The sequence below is a fragment of the Chiloscyllium plagiosum genome, unplaced genomic scaffold (genome assembly GCF_037043375.1).
Source record: "Chiloscyllium plagiosum isolate Xiang-an unplaced genomic scaffold, Cpla_swu_hap1 HiC_scaffold_32, whole genome shotgun sequence".
Taxonomy (NCBI): Eukaryota; Metazoa; Chordata; class Chondrichthyes; order Orectolobiformes; family Hemiscylliidae; genus Chiloscyllium; species Chiloscyllium plagiosum.
In genome coordinates, this window is record NW_028270170.1 from 43,052,737 (window position 1) to 43,073,758 (window position 21,022).

The window sequence follows — 21,022 nt, forward strand, 5'->3', positions numbered from 1 at the left end:
CATTGGTAGGGTGTATCATTAGGGTGGAAATGTCAAACAGGTTTAAGGTGAGAGGGAGAAAGTTTAAAGAAAATGTGCAAGGCAAGTGTTTTTTTGCACCTAGGGTAATAAGTGCCTGGAATACAGTGCCAGGTGAGGTGCCAAAAGCATATATGACAACTTTTAAGAGGAGTTTAGACTGATATGTGAACCAGCAGAAAGAGAATAGAGACATATGGACAGATGGGATGAGTTCAGAATGGCATCATGATTGCTGCAAACATGGTGGGCCGAAGGGCCTGTTCCTGTGCTGCACTGTTCTATGTTCTAAGGGTGGTATGAATAAATCAGGAAACTACAGGCCAGTGAGTCTAATATCTGTGGTGGAGAAACTTTTGAAAAAAGTTCTGAGAGACACAATTAATCTAATTTAGAGAGGTGAGGATTAATTAAGAATTATCAGCATGGCTTTGTGAGAGGGAGATCATATCTGACAAATTTGATTGATTTTTCGAGTGGGTGACTATGTGTGTAGATGAGGGTAACGCAGTTGATACAATCTATATGTTAGCCTTTTGACATGATCTTATATGGGAATCTGGCCAAGAAGACAACAGCCTTTGGAATCCTGGGCAATTTCACAAATTTGATCCAAAATTTGCTTTGTGACAGGAGGCAGAGGGTAGTGGTTGAAGCGTGTTTTTGTGAGTGGAAGCCTGTGCCCAGTGGATCCCTTGCTGTTTGTAGGTCACATTCACGATCTAGATATTAATTTTGGAGGTTTGGTCAGTAAATTCACAGCTGATATGAAACTTAGTAGAACATACAACATAGAATACAGACATCACAGCACAGTACAGCCTCTCAGCCCTCGATGTTGCACTGACCTGTGGAACCAGTCTGATGCCTATCTATCCTTCATTATTCAATTTTCATCCATATATTTATCCACTGACCATTTAAATGCCCTTAAAGTTGGCGAGTCTACCATTGTTGCAGGCAGGGCGTTCCACGCCTCTCCTACTCTTTGAGTAAAGAAACTACCTCTGACATCTGTCCTACATCTATTACCCCTCAATTTGAATCTATGTCCCCATGTGCTAGCCATCACCATATAAGGAAAAAGGTTCTCACTGTCCACCCTATCTAAACCTCTTATACTCTTATATGTCTCAATCAAGTCACCTCTCAACCTTCCTCTCTCTAATGTAAACAGTTTCAAGTCCCTCAGCCTTTGCTCATGAGACCTTCTCTCCATACCAGGCAACATCCTTGTAAATCTCCTCTGAACCTTTTCCAAAGCTTCCACATCCTACCTATAATGTGGTGACCAGAACTGTATGCAATACTGAAACTGCAGCCGCACCAGAATTTCATACAGCTGCAGTATGACCTCGTAGCTCCAAAACTCAATCCCTCTACCAATAAATGCTAACACATCGTATGCAACCCTATCAACCTGGGTGGCAACTTTCAGGGATCTATGTACATGGACACCAATATCTCTCTGCTCATCTACACTATCAAGAATCTTACCATTTTCCCAGTACTCTTTATTCTTGTTGCTCCTTCCAAAGTGAATCACATTATACTTTTCTGCATTAAACTCTGTTTGCCACCTCTCAGCCCAACTCTGCACCTTATTTATGTTCCTCTGTGACCTGCAACATCCTTCAGCATTATCCACAACTCCACCCACCTTACTGTCAATCGCAAATTTACACGGTGGATCCGTGGTTAGCACTACTGCCTCACAGCACCCGGATTCAATTCCTGCCTCGGGCAACTGTCTGTGTGGAGTTTGTACATTCTCCCCGTGTCTGCATGGGTTTCCTTCGGGTGCTCCAGTTTCTTCCCACAGTCCAAAGGTGTGCAGGTTAGGTGAAATGGCCATGCTAAATTGCCTGTAGTGTTAGGTGGTTTAGTCAGGGGTAAATATAGGGGGGTGGGTTTCTCTGTGGAGGGTCAATGTGGACTTGGGCCAAAGAGCCTGTTTCCACACTGTAAGTAATCTAGGTAACCCATCCTTTTACACCCTCATCCGGGTCATTTATAAAAATGACAAACAGCTGTGACCCCAAAACAGATCCTTGCGGTACACCACTAGTAACTGAACTCCAGGATGAACATTTCCCATCAACCACAACCCTCTGTCTTTTTTCAGCTAGCCAATTTCTGATCCAAACCATTAAATCACCCTCAATCCCATGCCTCCATATTTTGTGCAATTGCCTACGTGGGGAACCTTATCAAATGCCTTACTGAAATCCATATACACCATATTAATGGTGTAGGGAATAGTAAGAAGGAAATACAGGCCACAGGATGATATTAATGAACTGGTCAGAGGGGCTGAACAGTGGAAAATGGAATTTAGTTCTGAAAAGGATGAAGTGATGCATCTTGGAAGGACAATAAGGCAAGGGCGTACACAATGAAACATAGGATCCTCGTGTTATGAAGGTGTTGAGGTGCTGTACCTTTAAGAGAGTTGAAAAGCTAGCAAGGCCTGCCTGTCACAGCACAAAATGTTCTGAACAAAGTAACAATGTAACATTTGGTTGACACAGCAAGCAGCAGCTGGGTTACTATGAGACAAAAAAAACAAATTCAACCAATCAGTTTAAATTATGTCCCAAGATAACAAAATCCAATCAAGTTTGAATTTAGTATTTTGATAATATTAAAACCAATGAAACGTTCCGATGTTTTGGGGTATAAAACGACATTTTGAGCAGTTGAGAGAGAACTGCCATAGAGACTGCTGGCTCAAGAGCTCTCTGAAAGGTACCTGTCTGGGGAAGGAGTTTGCACAGCAGAACATTGAGGCCAACCTGGAGAGAATCTACAGAGGAATATCTACAAAGGAGACTCAGTAAAGATGACTTGTTTTGAAGAGTGATTTTTTTTTGTAAATCTTAATCGGCATTTTTATAGCACCAGTATTGTAGATTGGGAGATAAAAGATAGTTTAAGAGAAAGGAATTGTAAATAGTTGTTGGTTCGAATATTCTCTGTTTGATTTAAGGAATAAAGTTGTTAATATTTACTTTAAATAGTGACCTCTGGACACTGCCTCTCAAATTTTAAGATTACAGCACTGGGTGAATCTTTTCTGTTTTGCTGAAAGTTTTGCTAATTTTGCTTAAATTAGCTGAGGGGTTTACTCCATTTCGTAACATAAGGAAGTACAGAGAATCAGAGGGACCTTTGCATGCATGCCCACAGATCCTTTAAGGCAGCAGGACAGGTGGATAAGGTGGTTAAGAAGGCATTTGAGATCCTTGCCTTTATCAGTTGTTCCATTGATTATAAGAGCAGGGAGGCTATGATAGAGCTGTATATGACATAGCTGGAGTACCATAGCTGGATAAGTTAGATAGGGAGAAATATTTCCCCTTAATAGAGGGATCAATAACTGGGGCATGGATTTAAGGTAAAAGGCAGGAGCTTCAGAAGGAATTTAAGGATTTATTTTCACTCAATAGTAGTTGTATCTGGAATTCATTGCCTGACAAGTTGGTAGAGACAGTGACCATCATAACATTTAAGAAGTGTTTGTAAGAGACCATAAGACATAGGAGCAGAAATGAGGCCATTCAGCCCATCGAGTCTGCCCTGCCACTCAATCATGGCTCAATTCTCAATCCCATTCTCCTGCTTCTTCCCTGTAACCCTGGATCCACTTGAATCTCAAGAACTACCTCAGTCATAAATATACTCAATGACCTGGCCTCCACAACCTTCTGTGGCAATAAATTCCATAGATTCACCACTCTCTGGTACTCTTCCCTTATCTCCGTTCCAGAAGGTCTTACTCTAAGGCTGTGCCCTCGGATCCTAGTTTCTCCTACCAATGGAAACATCGACCCAACATCTATTATGTCCAGGCAATTCAGTGTTCTGTATGTTTCCATTGGATCCCCCTCAAGTCCATGAAGTATAGACCCAGAGTCCTCAAACATTCTTCATGTGTTAAACTTTTCATTCCTGGGACCATTCTCGTGAACCTCCTCTGAGCATGCTTCCTGAGATATGGGCCTTAAAACTGCACAATATTCCAAAGGTGGTCTGATCAGGACCTTATAGAGCGTCAGAAGTATATCCTTGCTTTTATATTCAAGTTATCTCAAAATAAGTGCCATCATTGCATTTGCCTTCCTAACTACTGACTCAACCTGCAAGAATCTTGGACTAGAACTCCCAAGTCCCTTTGCAATTCAGACTTCTGAATTTTCTCTCTATTTAGAAAACAGTCCATGGTTCTATTCTTCCAACCAAAGTGCATGACCTCACACTTTCCCACATTGTACTCCATCTGCCACTTTTTTGCCCACTCTCCTAACCTGTCCAAATCCTTCTGCAGGCCCCCTGCCTCATCAATGCTACTTGTTCCTCTATCTATCTTTGTATCGTCTGCAAACTTAGCTAGAATCCCCTCAGTTCCTTCATCTAGATCGTTAATGAAAAGTGAAAAGTTGTGGTCCCAATACTGAGCATTGTGGAACACCAAAGCTGCCATTCTGAGAAGGATGGTTTTACCCCCACTGTCTGCTTTCTGATACCTGAAATGCCATACCATATAGGATTATGGGCCAAGTGTAGCAAAATGAAATTAGAGTGAATAAGTGCTTGATGACTGGTGTGGACATGATGGACTGAAGGGCCTCTTTCTGCGCAGTAAAACTTTAGAACTATGACTCACACAGTTAATTAATCTTTGGCAAACAACTGATTATTAGACCATTGTGACCAATATGACAGGGATTGGCAGGAATGTGGATTTGAAGTTACAACCAGATCAGGAATGACCTTGTTGAATGGTACAGCAGACCTGAGGGGCCAAATGGCCTACTCCTGCTCTTAATTTGTCTATTTATATGTACACTATTACCAACATGTTCAAAATGTGAGCCTCACATGTTTATGAAGCTGGAATAAGGGATTCAGTCTTAGAAACAATAGACAGCAGAATGTCAATGACGGCAGCACAAGCCAGGCCCAGATCAGAATTGGTTTTGTGTTGCAGTGTCGTCTTGAGGGGACACTCAGTACTCACAGGTATTGCCTGTACTCGCTTCCTCTGTTGTCCGATGAATACACTTTCTGGATAAGGATCTGGATGATAGAGATGAATAGGATAAAGTTCACCTGAATGAAAAAGAGAACACTCCGTTTTATTGAGTTCAGCATTTCTGGCCTGACGTAAAGCAACTGTCAGTGTTTAACTATAAAGGAAATTGTTAGACTAACTCTAGTTTCACAATGTGTTCAATTTTTGTTTTGGAGAGGATCCTCGACACGTTTAAGTTAAGCAAGGGCTTGGTTTGATGGCCCTTGTGTAAAGCCACCTTTGCATACTTTGTGGTTAAGTCACATTGAATGATATTAGCATTCAGGCATGTTATAACTGTCCTTAGTCAATTCTGCTCCTGAAGATGTTAACAACATTTAATTTAGAAGTGTTCCCCCCACTTTAAGAAGAAAATCTTTAAAAACTTTGTAAAAATTAAGATTTTGCCCTAATAGTTCACAGTGTGATTTTAACCTCTATCCTGAGCTCTGGCAGTGAAGGCTGTTTCAGACATGCTCCTGGACAAGGATGCTGAAAATGTGTTGCTGGAAACGCGGAGCAGGTCAGGCAGCATCCAAGGAGCAGGAGAATCGACGTTTCGGGCATGAGCCCTTCCTGACGAAGGGCTCATGCCCGAAACGTCGATTCTCCTGCACCTTGGATGCTGCCTGATCTGCTGCGCTTTTCCAGCAACACATTTTCAGTTCTGATCTCCAGCATCTGCAGTCCTCACTTTCCCCTCCTGGACAAGGATACATCTTTGCAAACAGCAGCAAAATTCTACTTTCTCGTTATCAGTGGAAAATTTAAAGGGAGAGGGATGTTGTGCATTTTTTTGCGTATGGTGGACTGTCACTTTAAGATTTTAAAGGTGTGATGCTGGAAAAGCACAACAGGTCAGGCAGCATCCGAGGAACAGGACAGTCAACGTTTCGGGCATAAGCCCTTCATTAGGAATGTTCCCAAAGCCACACTTTTTGACTCTGACCTCTAGCATCTGCAGTCCTCACTTTCTCTCCGTCACTTTAAGAGTCTGATCACATGACATCATGATGATGTTGTTGGCCATTTTGGAGGGAATCAATTTAACCTGCATATAGAATGAACACCTCCTGTTGTTATGAATAGGAAGGGTTTAGAGGGATATGGGCCAAGTGCTGGCAAATGGGACGAGATTAATTTAGGATATCTGGTTGGCATAGATGAGTTAGACTGAAGGGTCTATTTCCATGCTGTACATCCCTATGACTCTAAACTCTTTGGTCTTTTGGTCCTTCTAATATTAATATAATAATATAATATAATATTAATATATTATAATATTAATTTAATCCATTCTCTTTTTCTACTTCTTTAGCTTCCCCAAAATGTTTCTGTGTTATTCACCTCAACCACTCCATTTGCCATTCTAGCTACTCACTGAATAAAGGGATTCCTCCTGAGAGCCCACTGAATCTTTCAGTGACTCTCATATTTCCTTTGTTCTGTTCTGCCTAACTACTCTCTACATCTCCTCCAGAACTATAATGGGTCATTTCTTAGCTTTTTTTGTGGAGAAAGCAGTCCCAGCCTTTCCTGACCTTTCCTATATGGTGTAACTTCTGTTCTAGGATCATAAATATAGATTGCCTTTGCACATTCTCCAAAGCGTCTTCTCCAAAGCATTATTTTTGTGATGTGCAGAACAGGCCAGTGTACATTATGATGGTTAGAATACAACTACAGCTATGGGACAAAATTAAAGATCACACAACACCAGGCTATAGTCCAACAGGTTTATTTGGAAGCCCTAGCTGTTCCTTTATCAGATAGCTGTAGAGCAAGACCATAAGACACAGAATTTATAGCAAAAGATTACAGTGACATGCAACTGAAATGATATATTGAACAAACTTAAATTGTTGTTAAGTCTTTCATCTTTTAGAATGAGTTGTAGGTTTCGGTTCAGTAATATGTAAATCCCAGAAGTTCTTTTAAGTGACATTCTCGAGATAACTTCAGGTTTTACAAAAAAAAGGTTACCGGAACAGTCACCAGAGAGATCCGTGAAGAAGTGGCCAAAGAAGGAGTCATTTGGACACCTCCGGAGGGCTGCTGTCCTGGGCTTCATCAGCCACATCCATAAGGTAGAGCAAAACATTACCCGATCACAACACACCATCCATACTCTCAAAACCAATTGCAACATTGTCATCAAACCAACAGGTAAAAGAGGAGCGACTGTCATTCAGAATAGAACTGACTACTGCAAGGAAGTATACCGACAACTAAACAACGAAGAACACTGCAGGCAACTACCAGCCAATCCGACCAAAGAACTAAACACATTGATCGAGTCTTTTGATCCAGTCCTTCAGAGTTCCCTACGTGCTCTCATCCCATGTACTTCTCGTGAAGGGGACTTCTACTGCCTTCTGATGATAAATGAAGCTAACACACCTGGACGTCACATTGTATCAGGCAAGGGGACCCTGTGTGAGAAACTCTCTGGCTATATCAAAAGCATCTTGAAACCCATTGTACAGGGGACCCCCAGCTTCTGTCACGACACCACAGATTTCTTACAGAAACTCAGCGCCTACGGACTAGTTGAATCGGTAACATTCCTCATCACAATCAACATTTCAGCATCCCCCACAATGACAGCATCGCAGCAACGGCCTCAGTACTCAATACTAACAACTGCCAATCTCTGAGGACAATTCTACAACTCATCTACTTCATCCTCAACCACGACATTTTCACCTTTGACATCCAGTTCTTCATCCAGACACATGGAACAGCCACAATATGTCAACATTTTCATGCACAAATTCGAACAAGACTTCTTTGCTGCACAGGACCTCCAACCAACATCATACACCTGATACACTGACATTTTCTTCCTCTGGACCCATGGCGAGGAGTCACTGAAACAACTACACAGTGATATCAACAAGTTTCATATCACCATCAGATTTAACATGGACTACTGTTTAGTATCTGTCTCATTTTTGGGCACATGTATCTCCATCAAGAATTTGCACCTCAGTGAGGACTGTACCGCAAACCCACAGATAACCTCAGAATGCTACACTTTTCTAGCTTCCACCCTAAACATGTTAAAAACAGCCATCCCCTACAGACAAGCCCTATGCATACACAGGATCTGTTCACATAAGGAGGAATGCGACAGACGCCTTAAGGTGCTCAAGGATGTCCTAATAAGAACAGGGTACAATCCTCAACTCATTGATTGCCAGTTCCAACATGCACAGGAAAAACCATGACCTCTGCAGGAGACAGACATGGATTGCAACCGATAGGGTACCCTTCGTTGTTCAGTACTTCTTGGGAGCCAAAGAACTACGCCATGTTCTTATTATCGATGATGATAAGTACCTTGCCAAGACCTTTCCTACATCTCTACTTCTCGCCAAACCTTAAACAGACCATTGTTTGCAGCAAACTGCCCAGCCTTCAGGACGACATTGACCACAACACCCTGTCATGGCAGCCACTGCAAGATATGTCAGAGTGTCAACTCAGATACTATCATTACATGTGGAGATACCACTCATCATGTATGCAGCAGATACTCACGTGACTCGTCCAATGTTGTCTACCTCATACGCTACAGGCAAGGACGCCCCAAGGCATGGTACATTGGTGAGACCAAGCAGACGCTACGACAATGGATGAATGGACACCACGCAACAATCACCAGACAGGGGTGTTCCCTCCCAGTCGGGGAATACTTCAGTGGTCAGGGACATTCAGCCTCAGATCTTCAGGTGACCATCCTCTAAGGCAGACTTTGGGATAGGCAACAACACAAAGTGGCCTAGCAGAGGTTGATAGCCAAGTTTGGTACCCATGAGGATGTCCTCAACCGGGACTCTGGGTTCATGTCACATTCCAGGTCACCTCACTACACTCTCTCTCCCACACACGCATACACGTGTACACACACACACACACGCCTGCACAAACAGATATATGTCTATGGGGTAAATTTGTATTTGCAGAATTATATTTGCAGATACATTCTAATTTAATTCTAAATGCACAATCTGCAGGCAGTCAATCCATGTAATATTTTGAAAATTCCATTTTGGAAATAGAACCAATCTGACTCAAGATTGGGATACAGACAGATTCTAACCTCACACTTTTAATGCATTATCTAAGCTGTGATAGTGCCATTTCAAATGTTTTCCTGTCATCTGCTGACCTCCTATTTGTAACTGAACAAGTTAGCTGTGCTTTAGTAGTAGATTTGGAGCCAAAAGCTGTGGGCTTTAAGTACAAATCCAGGGAACTAAGGCTAGCTCCAGGCTGGTAATGCAATGTAGTACTAAGGGACAGTTACACTGCTGGAGGCTTCTCAAAGGAGACATTATACTTCCTCAGGTGATCATAAAAAGAGGACTCATGGAGTAATTTTGGAGTTGAGTATGGAGAGTTGTTTTAGCCAACATTTACCCATCAATTAATACATGTAAAACCACTCATCTTGTTCTTACCATTTTGTTGTTTATTGGAGCTTGCTGTGTGAAAGGTGCATGACACATTTCCTCCACTAAAATAGTGACCCCACTTCAAAAATAGGGGTTGGTTAACTCAGTTGGCTGGACAGCTGGTTTGCAATGCAGAGTGATGCCAACAGCATGGAATCAATACCCTGCATTGGCTGAGGTTACCATAAGGCAAGCCACCAATCATCTCTCTCTCTCTCTCGCTTTCTCTCTCTCTAATGAGAGAGTAGCCCAATGGTCTGGTAAGAGCTGAAAATGTGTTGCTGGAAAAGCGCAGCAGGTCAGGCAGCATCCAAGGAACAGGAGAATCGACGTTTCGGGCATAAGCCCTTCTTCAGGAATGAGGAAAGTGTGTCCAGCAGGCTAAGATAAAAGGTAGGGAGGAGGGACTTGGGGGAGGGGCTTTGGAAATGCGATAGGTGGAGGGAGGTCAAGGTGAGGGTGATAGGCTGGAGTGGGGTGGGGGCGGAGAGGTCAGGAAGAAGATTGCAGGTTAGGAATGCGGTGCTGAGTTCAAGGGATTTGACTGAGACAAGGTAGGGGGAGGGGAAATAAGGAAACTGGAGAAATCCGAGTCCCTTGTGGTTGGAGGGTTCCCAGGCAGAAGATGAGCCACTCTTCCTCCAACCGTCGTGTTGCCATGGTCTGGCAATGGAGGAGTCCAAGGACCTGCATGTCCTTGGTGGAGTGGGAGGGGGAGTTAAAGTGTTGGGCTACGGGGTGGTTGGGTTGGTTGGTCCGGGTGTCCCAGAGGTGTTCTCTGAAACGTTCCGCAAGTAGGCGGCCTGTCTCCCCAATACAGAGGAGGCCACATTGGGTGCAGCGGATGCAATAGATGATGTGTGTGGAGGTGCAGGTGAATTTGTGGCGGATGTGGAAGTGTCCCTTGGGGCCTTGGAGGGAAGTAAGGGGGGAGGTGTGGGCGTAAGTTTTGCATTTCTTGCGGTTGCAGGGGAAGGTGCTGGGAGTGGAGGTTGGGTTGGTGGGGAGTGTGGACCTGACGAGGGAGTCACGGAGGGAGTGGTCTTTTCGGAACGCTGATAGGGGAGGGGAGGGAACTATATCATTGGTGGTGGGGTCCGTTTGGAGGTGGTGGAAATGGCGGCGGATGATACGTTGTACATGGAGGTTTGTGGGGTGGTAGGTGAGGACCAGTGGGGTTCTGTCCTGGTGGTGGTTGGAGGGGCGGGGCTCAAGGGTGGAGGAACGGGAAGTGGAAGAGATGCGGTGGAGGGCATCGTCGACTACGTCTGGCGGGAAATTGCGGTCCTTGAAGAAGGAGGCCATCTGGGTTGTACGGTTTTGGAACTGGTCCTCCTGGGAGCAGATGCGGCGGAGACGAAGGAATTGGAAATATGGGGTAGCATTTTTACAGGGGGCAGGGTGGGAGGAGGTGTAGTCTAGGTAGCTGTGGGAGTCGGTCGGTTTATAGTAAATGTCCGTGTCGATTCGGTCACCCGAGATAGAAATGGAAAGGTCTAGGAAGGGGAGGGAGGAGGCTGAGACGGTCCAGGTGAATTTGAGGTCAGGGTGGAAGGTGTTGGTAAAGTGGATGAACTGTTCAACTTCCTCGTGGGAGCACGAGGCAGCGCAGATACAGTCATCGATGTAGCAGAGGCTTCTCAAAAGAGACATTATACTCCCTCAGGTGATCATAAAAAGAGGACTCATGGAGTAATTTTGGAGTTGAGTATGGCGGGTTGTTTTAGCCAACATTTACCCATCAATTAATACATGTAAAACCACTCATCTTGTTCTTACCATTTTGTTGTTTATTGGAGCTTGCTGTGTGAAAGGTACATGACACATTTCCTCCACTAAAATAGTGACCCCACTTCAAAAATAGGGGTTGGTTAACTCAGTTGGCTGGACAGCTGGTTTGCAATGCAGAGTGATGCCAACAGCATGGAATCAATACCCTGCATTGGCTGAGGTTACCATCAGGTAAACCACCAATCAGCCCCTATCAGCGTTCCGAAAAGACCACTCCCTTCGTGAATCTCTCATCTGGTCCACACCCCCCACTAACCCAACCTCCACTCCCGGCACCTTCCCCTGCAACCGCAAGAAATGCAAAACTTGCGGCCACACCTCCCCCCTTACTTCCCTCCAAGGCCCCAAGGGACACTTCCATATCCGCCACAAATTCACCTGCACCTCCACACACATCATCTATTGCATCCGCTGCACCCGATGTGGCCTCCTCTATATTGGGGAGACAGGCCGCCTACTTGCGGAACGTTTCAGAGGACACCTCTGGGACACCCGGACCAACCAACCCAACCACCCATAGCCCAACACTTTAACTCCCTCTCCCACTCCACCAAGGACATGCAGGTCCTTGGACTCCTCCATCACCAGACCATGGCAACATGACGGTTGGAGGAAGAGCGGCTCATCTTCTGCCTGGGAACCCTCCAACCACAAGGGATGAACTCGGATTTCTCCAGTTTCCTCATTTCCCCTCCCCCTATCTTGTCTCAGTCAAATTCCTCGAACTCAGCACTGCCTTCCTAACCTGCAATCATCTTCCTGACCTCTCCGCGCCCACCCCACTCCGGCCTATCACCCTCACCTTGACCTCCCTCCACCTATCGCATTTCCAAAGTTCCTCCCCCAAGTCCCTCCTCCCTACCTTTTATCTTAGCCTGCTGGACACACTTTCCTCATTCCTGAAGAAGGGCTTATGCCCGAAACGTCGATTCTCCTGTTCCTTGGATGCTGCCTGACCTGCTGCCTGACCTGCTGCGCTTTTCCAGCAACACATTTTCAGCTCTGATCTCCAGCATCTGCAGCCCTCACTTTCTCTCAATGGTCTGGTAAGACAACTTTACTTTTAAACTTCAAAATTACTTCCTTGCTTGTTGGGACATTGAGAGACATAAAAAAGCTCTATAGAAATATCTTTCTTTCCAATCTCTTGGGGATAAGTTGAGACAACAGGAGGAAAATCAGACAGAAATGATCCTTTGTCCATGCATCTCCCAGCCACTAATCGCAGACTGACCTGGCATGCAGACATGAGGAGTTCTTGCTCTCCCTCTGAGACAGGACTAATGTGAGATCCTTATGGAGACCAGTAACATGGGCAACAGAGAAAATACCATGAAAACTGTCATACAACCCTGACTGAAAATGTCAATGTCAATGCCGACACAAGTATATGGAGAAATACTCACCAAAATTGTCAGAGAAACCGGAGCCTTAATAATCCAAAAATATGGAGAGTCAATTGAATCCCAGCACCTGAAGGAAATGTGAAAAAACTTTATTTTTAACTTTTGTAATATGAAAATAATCTTGTGTAACTCCCAGAATAGCTACATGAACTACTTTCAACAAAATGATCAGTGTGCAATGCATGCGACAATGACCACAGGTAATTTAGAGGGTGGGAACAATTAACCAGGGTTCCTGATCCTGAGATAGAGTATCACTGGTGTGTGGGTGGTCAAAACACACCTCTGACATTTGAATCTTTACCTTCTGGTCTAGAGACCAGGACATTACCACTATGATGTAAGCAACCCTTTTTCTCACTACCTACATGAATGGTATGGTGCCTGATGACTTATTGTACATAAAAAATAAATAATAGAATAGCATGGAGTGGAATGGGCTGAATCTGTAATGTGAGGTTTGTTTTCTGAAATCAAAGTTAAGTAGTCTTTAATTCCTATCTTGGTTCCAAGCCTGTAATATGATTAACGTAATGTAACTGCGAATGTTAAAGTAACTGAACGAACAGAAACTTGCAAGAGAGTGCTTTAGATCAGATTAATTACTGAATTGATAAGATTAAAACTATTGTTAAAGTTATAATAAATGCTTCACGTGGGCTGATTGCTTAGAAACTGATAAGGTGACAGTGATATGATTATTGTTTCATTAATCATGTGAAGGCTGGGGGAATGGTTTGTAAAATGATCAAAAAACAGAATGAGGCTGCCAACAGAAAACTTGCCAAGCGGTGGGCCTTGATTAGGCAGGTTTAGCCTAGCCTGCTGGTTGCAAGCAGAGGTTTAAGAACTGTACCTTGAGGAAATCATACTCGATCATTCAAGTGTGCCCCTAATCATCCAAACAGCATTCCACCTAAATCCTGCATCTACCATGGCTAATCCACCTAACCTACACATCCCTGGACACAATTAACTATTTCCCATGGCTAATCTACCGTAACCTGTACTCTTTGGACTATGGAGGAAACCGGAACACCTGGAGGAAACCCATGCAGACATTGGGAGAATGTTCAAACTCCACAGAGACAGTCACCCAAAGCTAGAGTCAAACCTGGGTCCCTAGTGCTGTGTGGTAGCAGTGCTAAGCACTGAGACACCATGCCAATAGTAAGCTTAGGTTGAAGCAATCCGATCAATTACTTGGAGAGCAGAAAGAACTGATCACTCCCTCTGTCCTGATTCTCAGACAAGTGCAGGCACCCTTACATACATGTGAGTGTCAGTCTTATTTAGTGTAAATTGACTTTTGAGAGTCAAGTAAAGATGCTGTGTGCAAACTACAATTTCTGAATCTTGAGTTGATACCAGGAGCAAACCTCTGAACTAAAAAGCGGTATATTTGTATACAGAGCTGGGTTTACTTTTGGGCAGGTGTGCAGTCAGGATCGGTCTCAGCTTTGAAAACCTCAATGGCTTAATATCCGATAACAGACAACATTCATCATCCAAACTCACACAAGGAGAATCACCTCTGGACTGGACACTGGAGGGAAACTGATATCTGAACTAAGAGTCAAATGGAAACAGATACCTCCCACATTGCTCTAATTCATAGATAGGCATGTTCTCTCTTACCCGATATTGTCATAATGTAGCATGGCAAGTGTCCAACTGATAGTGATCAGCAGTGGAGCACCTAGTGAAACAGAAATAGTTATCATTTGCATCACTGTGAATTTGCCCATTGTGAATATTACTGTTGCAATTGGTTGGCAAGTCTACTATTTTCCAAATGAATCTATTCCTTCACAGTGGAAGTGACTAAAGAAAATCAAGTTACACGAAGTGATGATAGGATTAAAGAAATGTTGGGGAGAGATGTCAAAGAAGAGTCTTGAGTTCTGTGTTTAGCAGTACATTCAATCTTCATTAGAGCTCTTTAACACACGTGGGAGAGGCCAGAGACTGCTCCACATCTGACTTGCACCTCAGGCCTTAATCCCCCTCTTTGATTATAGCTCAAACTAGAGGAGCAGTCAATGACACTCTGATTTTCCTAGTGGGATATAGCATTTTTTTATACATTTGTATTACAATAATTGCATGCAACTTTGTCATTGCTCTTATCTCCTTAATCCATACATCCAATCCTATGATACATCTGATCAATGATGGACACCCGTATGGACAGCTCTAAATTCCCCATGGTCTCATGATATTTATCATTAGGGCTTGGGATCCTACATTGTATCCCACTAATCTACATTACAAAGTTAATGGTTATACTGTCTTTCATTTCCCAGATTTACCTATTTCCAAGGACTGCTCGAATTCTGTCATTCGTTCTATTCATTGACATAACTATCAAATTCTAATACATACTTTCCTACTGTCCTAATAATAGGAGACACAAAACAATGTTAATTCTTACTAATTTCTATAAGATTTGTAACATTAGTTCTGGTATAAAGTTAGTTAAACATCAATTTGTATGGTTACAACTACTGTTAAAATTCTTTAGCAAACAAGTTGGGAGCAGTTTCTTTCTTCCTGTACCTATCACTTAAAGACCTTTTAAGTTCTATAATATTGTTTACTAACCTCATTACTGGACATACACAAGGATATTAATTTTTACTAACTGTTACAAAATGTGTAGTACTCATTCCAGTAAAGTTAAATAATTAGACCTGATGTTAGAATTTTTTAGCCATTGAGTTGTGAGCAGTTTCTGTCCCACATGCCCTTGGAAGGTCAGGTAAACATTGCTACTCTATCTTGGAGTTGCACTTTAACTCATTCTAATCACATACTGTCTAAGATTAAATTTACTGACCCTACTCTAAATATTTCTACAGCAAGTCTTTTAACTAATGTGATAACTAAAACTCAATCACTTTCATGCATCAATGAACCTGTCTATTCTCCAAGGTTTTTACAAGACATAATCCCATCCTTATCATTTGTTTCTGTTACTGTAGGATTATACTTTTCTTTTAACTGCTTGTTACAAACTTCAGGCTGTCTGTTCCTAGACATTTATTAGATTGGGTCTTACAGACATCTTCAGCAGTTGGTTCTACAGAACACCGTGTTTAATTTTTAAGACTATCTGTTTAAAACTTACCCTGTTACCTTCAGTTACCTCCTTCTCAAAGCTACCACTGTGCTAAATTTTGACCTCACTTTAATGCTGGATCAGGCGATCCAATTCTATTATTGCAGCCATATTTAGGCCATATTGTGCTACCTCCGACCATGGTCTGCCACTACAGGAAATAAGGCAAATGAAATGCTCCTCAACTTTCTACATTTTATTCTCAACTCTGGGCACCGCATTATATTAAGGATGTTAAGTCCTTGGAACTGATACAATGGAGATTTACCGTTATAGTTTCAGGGATAAAGGTGTTCAGTTATGTGAAGAAATTAGCAAACTTGGGATTGTTCTCTTGTGAGCAGAAAGGGTTGAGTGGGGAGCTGACAGAGGTGTTTAGAATTTTGAAACATTTGGTTAGAGGAAGGTGGAAGAAAATATTTTTTCCTGATTTGAGATCCAATAACAGAAGGACAAGGATTCATAATAATTGGCAAAAAAAAACCTGGCAAGATAAGGAGAATTTATTTTTAATTCAGTGGGTTTTTTGTGATCTGAAATGTGTCACCTTAAAGGAAATAGAAGAAGATGCAATCGTAACTTTTAAAAGAGGAATGGATAAATAGTTGTAAAGGAAAAATGGGGAATGAGTCAGGGAAGTGAGGCCATATGAATACTGAGTGTAATGAGACATCAGCATTTTGTAATGATGGCATGGCAGTCTTGGTGTTGCATGATTATCTAGACATCTGGAAGTTTTACCAGATTAAGAGAACATGTGGATCTACAATTCTATAAATGAGTTTTAAAGGAAAGCAATTTGAATCAAGATACATTACCAGGGAAAATAAAGTTGGCTGAACCCATGCAAACAATAAAGCAGGTAGCTCTTTCAAAAAGCCGCAGAGGTAGATTGGGCCTGATTGGCTTTTTTCTATGTTTACATAATTCCATGAATAAAAAGAAAATGCCTTACCCCAGGCCATCACGATGTACCACCAGAAATACTCCCTTTCATTGAAGAAGACCACGATGAGTGTGTATAGGTACATGCCTTCTGCCAACAGCCAGAAGAAGTTTGCTGTGATACTGAACTGGAAGAAGACAATTGCAGCTTTGCACGATGGCTGGGGAGAATAGAAACAGACATTTTCCTCACTCCTCAATCCTGACCCCTTATACACAAACTCACCCCTGCATACAGTATTCTGTAAATCACTCCCCATAGTTAATAGTATATATGTTGAAATAGAAGCAAAGAACTTTGCAATTCACAGCGGTTTTATTGTAAATCAACACAAACATTCATTTCCATCTTTCCCCTCTGGATTATTTCTCTGCCCTCAAGCCCTGGGGAATTCTTAGATATTATCCAACCAAGTTGTTCAGAGACATTATTCTTCATCTCTGGAGTAGAATCTGTGTTTTGACAGCCCAGAGGTAGGGACACTACCATTCTGCTACAAGAGCCCTCCTGGGGGATTCTTAAATACAAAACTTAGCTGACTCTTTAAGGGATCAGCTTTTCTAACTTTGACCACCTATTGCACTTCACCCTATGAATGAGGTGTCAGCTCAGGTTATTTATGGGATATGGTCTCTTTGGCTCTGAGATTTAATACTTATTAGTTACACTGCAACAGCACAAGATGCGTAATCTTCCCCATGCTGACATTATGTGGGATCTCTATTAGTACAGGATGGTTTGATCTAAGTACTGAGCGATAGTAGCTCTCGGCCCCCATTTTTGGACCACGGTCCACATTTACATTTGATAATTTACTGGTGATGGATGTTGAGTGAAGTGGAAGCATAGATTAATTCCCTCCTAGAGGCTCTACTAGTCGTGTTTCATATGGAGCTGTAACAGTCTTGGATGCAATATAAATGCAGCAGATGTGTGCCCAATACACTGGCTTACTCCCCCAGCCACATACGGTGCTTTAAAACAAGACCACATGCCCTTCCCTGAACACCGAACTCTTATAGCTAACACCAACACATAAACACCTATTGTACAAGATGTTGATCTCACAACATACAGTGCTGTGTTCTGTGGAAGGGACTACCACGGCAAAAAGGAATATTAGAATAATTTAGCAGCTAACATTAATGAGAGCCTGAAAATATTTGAAAAACATACATAATGAAAAGGGTAAGCAAATGACAGTGGTGGACACTTAGGGTCCCTGTGTAGGCAGAGGACATTGTTCAGGTGCAAAGTGACTGCTTCCCAAGAGAAGAGGGTGGCCATCCCAGGGCAGACACCTTATTGGCTGTTGGCAATGCCTGTCTACCTGATACAGGTTTGTATCAGGAAGCTGTAGGTGGTAGCTGTCATCTTCACTGAGAAATGGAGTCTCCTGAGGTTTTGCTTCAGATATGGAATCATTTATTTTATCTGTCTTAATTTATTCATATTTCATGTCCATTAAGCCAATCCCTCCACCTGTAGATACTGTTTAGAGGGACTTGCATCATTCCGCATGATACAGTGGCTCAGTGGTTAGCACTGCTGCCTCACAATGCCAGGAACCCAGGTTTTGCCTCAGATATGGAATCACTTATTTTATTTGTCTTTATTTATTCATATTTCATGTCTATTAAGCCAGTCCCCCCACCTGTAGTTTGATTCCATCCTCAGGCGACACTCTGTGTAAAGTTTGCACATTCTCCCCATGTCAGCAAGGATGTGCTGGTTTCCTCCCACAGTCCAAAGATGTGCAGGTTAGATGGATTGACCCCACATTAACCATGACCAACCCACTTAAACTGTACATCCCTGGACACTATGGTGCAATTTAGCATGGCCAATCCATCTAAATGCACATCTTTGGACTTTGGGAGGAAAACAGACCACCCAAGTGGAATCCCATGCAGAAATGGGGAGAACATACAAACACTACAAAGTCAACCAAAAGTAGAATTCTGGTCCCTCGTGCTGTGAGGCAGCAGTGCTAACCACTGAGCCACAGTGCCACCCTAAATAGTACACTTGATGGCTCATCAAACTGCACCCCATTTTATATGATCAGGGCTGATTTGTGGCCTCTGTTCCCCTTTCCCATCCACTCCCTAAATCGCATGATTTCTAGACACTAATTATCTGTCTATTCTCGCCTTGAATACAGGAGAATATTGGAGTATTTACAACCCTCTGGGACAGAGCATTCCAAAGATTCACAGCTCTTAAGTGAAGGAATTCCTCTTCATCTCAAACCAAAATGATTAGCCTCTTAACCTGAGACTGTGCCCTCAAGTTCTCGATTCCCAGCCAGAGGGAAGCAACCTGTTGGTGCCCACCCTGTAAAGCCCCTTTGTAATTTAAAAGAGGGCGGGATATTAGCAATATCCTGACTTAACATCATTACAGGGGATGTAACTTCCTTCATGCCCACAAACTCAAATGCCCCTGCCTGGGAAAAAAAGTCCCCTCCACTTCATCAGACAGCCTATTCCTTTGCCTTCAGGATCATATGATCTCCCCAACTTCTCCTTCCAACCCCCTAGCCCTCAGGATTATAGATTAGACTAGCCCAGTCCTGCATGCTTTTCTAGAGGCCTCCCAACTAGACGAGAAGCTAAACCTGACAATGAGATGACTTCTGTCCGGGAGTCTGTGATTTGCAAAAGAAGCATACTGCAGAGTTAAAATCTAATCGGTGTCTTCTCGTAGTTTGTGACAGTTGACAATTTTTACGTCAGATTAATTTTAAGTAATTTACATTAAGATGATACAAAGTTACATTTTGCTCATAGAGTCATAGTCTTAGAGTCATACAGCACGGAAACAAATCTTTCGGTCCAACTAGTCCATGCCAAACATAATCCCACACTAAACTAGTCCCACCTGCCTGCTCCTGGCACATATCCTTCCAAACCTTTCCTATTCATGTTGGATTACATTACGAAAAGTGAACATCCTGGGAATGTGGGTCAGGTTCCTGTATATCAAGACATCTAGTGACAATGAAAGTTTAATAATAAAATCCCCAGGGAGTTGGGGTGACGGGGTGAGTGCAATTATTAGAATCCCACAACAAGGAGAGGTGTAGCAGGTTTGATTAGCAGCTTGTTGGCTATCCTTGGGCACAAAGAACTAGGAGGAGTACAGGGATAGGCCTTCAGCATTCCATCTGATCTAGCTCAAAAAGGTGTGTACCAAGATTAATACTTAAGTTTCAGATGTAAATGGAAGCAACCTCCTTTTCAATTTACTATGAAGATAGTTCATCTTTGCGAGTGAAGTATGTCATTTGGGCCGCATGTAAACTGGGACTGATCCCACCACCTTAACCTGCCTTAGGGGGGGAACTTGAGAGCTTGCCCCCTTGAATGTTATGGTGCCATTCCGAGGAACTGAGGGTAAATCTGACCCTGTTTTATTGTTTAAATATAAAGTCTATCCTGACACTGATTATGATGACTGATGATTAATAGGATCCCTCCAGAGAGTTCACAGTGCCTGAACTCTAAACTCACTGTGAATTCTCTCTCAGGATCCCCACAAAGCTTCACTTACTGTGGATAGGGTGCACTGGTTCAAGTCGGTGCCAAAGAGTACCACATCCTTAACAAACACTGCAATGGCTCTCATAATAAAGGAGACAAACAGGTTCATGTGGATATAGTTTCTGGTACAGTGGAGCTTTCTGTGTCAAAGACAGTAAAGAAGTATTAAGTTAAAGAAATGTTATAAACAAAAATAATGCCTTAAATTGAGAAATCTCCAATCTGTTTTTCATCTCAAAAATCTAATTTCTGTCAACAATAATTTCCCACCAGCTCTCTCAATTGAATTTTCCCACATTATCCCTCAATCCCACCATATCCTCAATTTACCTCTCCACTATACCTCACAATCTCACCACATCCATCAATCCCATCATATCCCTCAATCACATAGTAACTCTCATTCCCATCACTCTACCATATTCCTTGATCTCACCAGATCCATATCCCTTGATCCCACTTTCCAATCTTTCTGGATCAGGAAACAATTGTAAACTGATCATAAGATTTACAGGGTTTGACAGAGAAGAATCAAAGTTATTTGACAGTGCCTGGAGGAGGGTGGAAGTTTGCAAGTGGGAAGAAGTCATGGGGTGAGGGGGTTGGTGTGAGAAGAGTTTGTAAGAAAGCGAGGTTATGGAGGAGTGAGGTCATTGTGAAT

The 21,022-nt window shown here is 42.8% G+C and overlaps 1 protein-coding gene across 1 annotated transcript in view; it reads right to left on the reverse strand.

The window, feature by feature from the left end:
• The window catches only part of LOC122539683 (vasoactive intestinal polypeptide receptor-like), a 149,972-nt gene that overhangs the window by 13,455 nt on the left and 115,495 nt on the right, over window positions 1-21,022 (reverse strand). The window contains exons 6-10 of the mRNA XM_043674671.2: window positions 20,372-20,501; window positions 16,826-16,976; window positions 14,388-14,448; window positions 12,750-12,816; window positions 5,039-5,130 (exon numbers count right to left, since the gene is read on the reverse strand). Coding sequence (XP_043530606.2) covers window positions 5,039-5,130; window positions 12,750-12,816; window positions 14,388-14,448; window positions 16,826-16,976; window positions 20,372-20,501 — 501 coding nt within the window. The remainder of the gene's footprint in view (window positions 1-5,038; window positions 5,131-12,749; window positions 12,817-14,387; window positions 14,449-16,825; window positions 16,977-20,371; window positions 20,502-21,022) is intronic.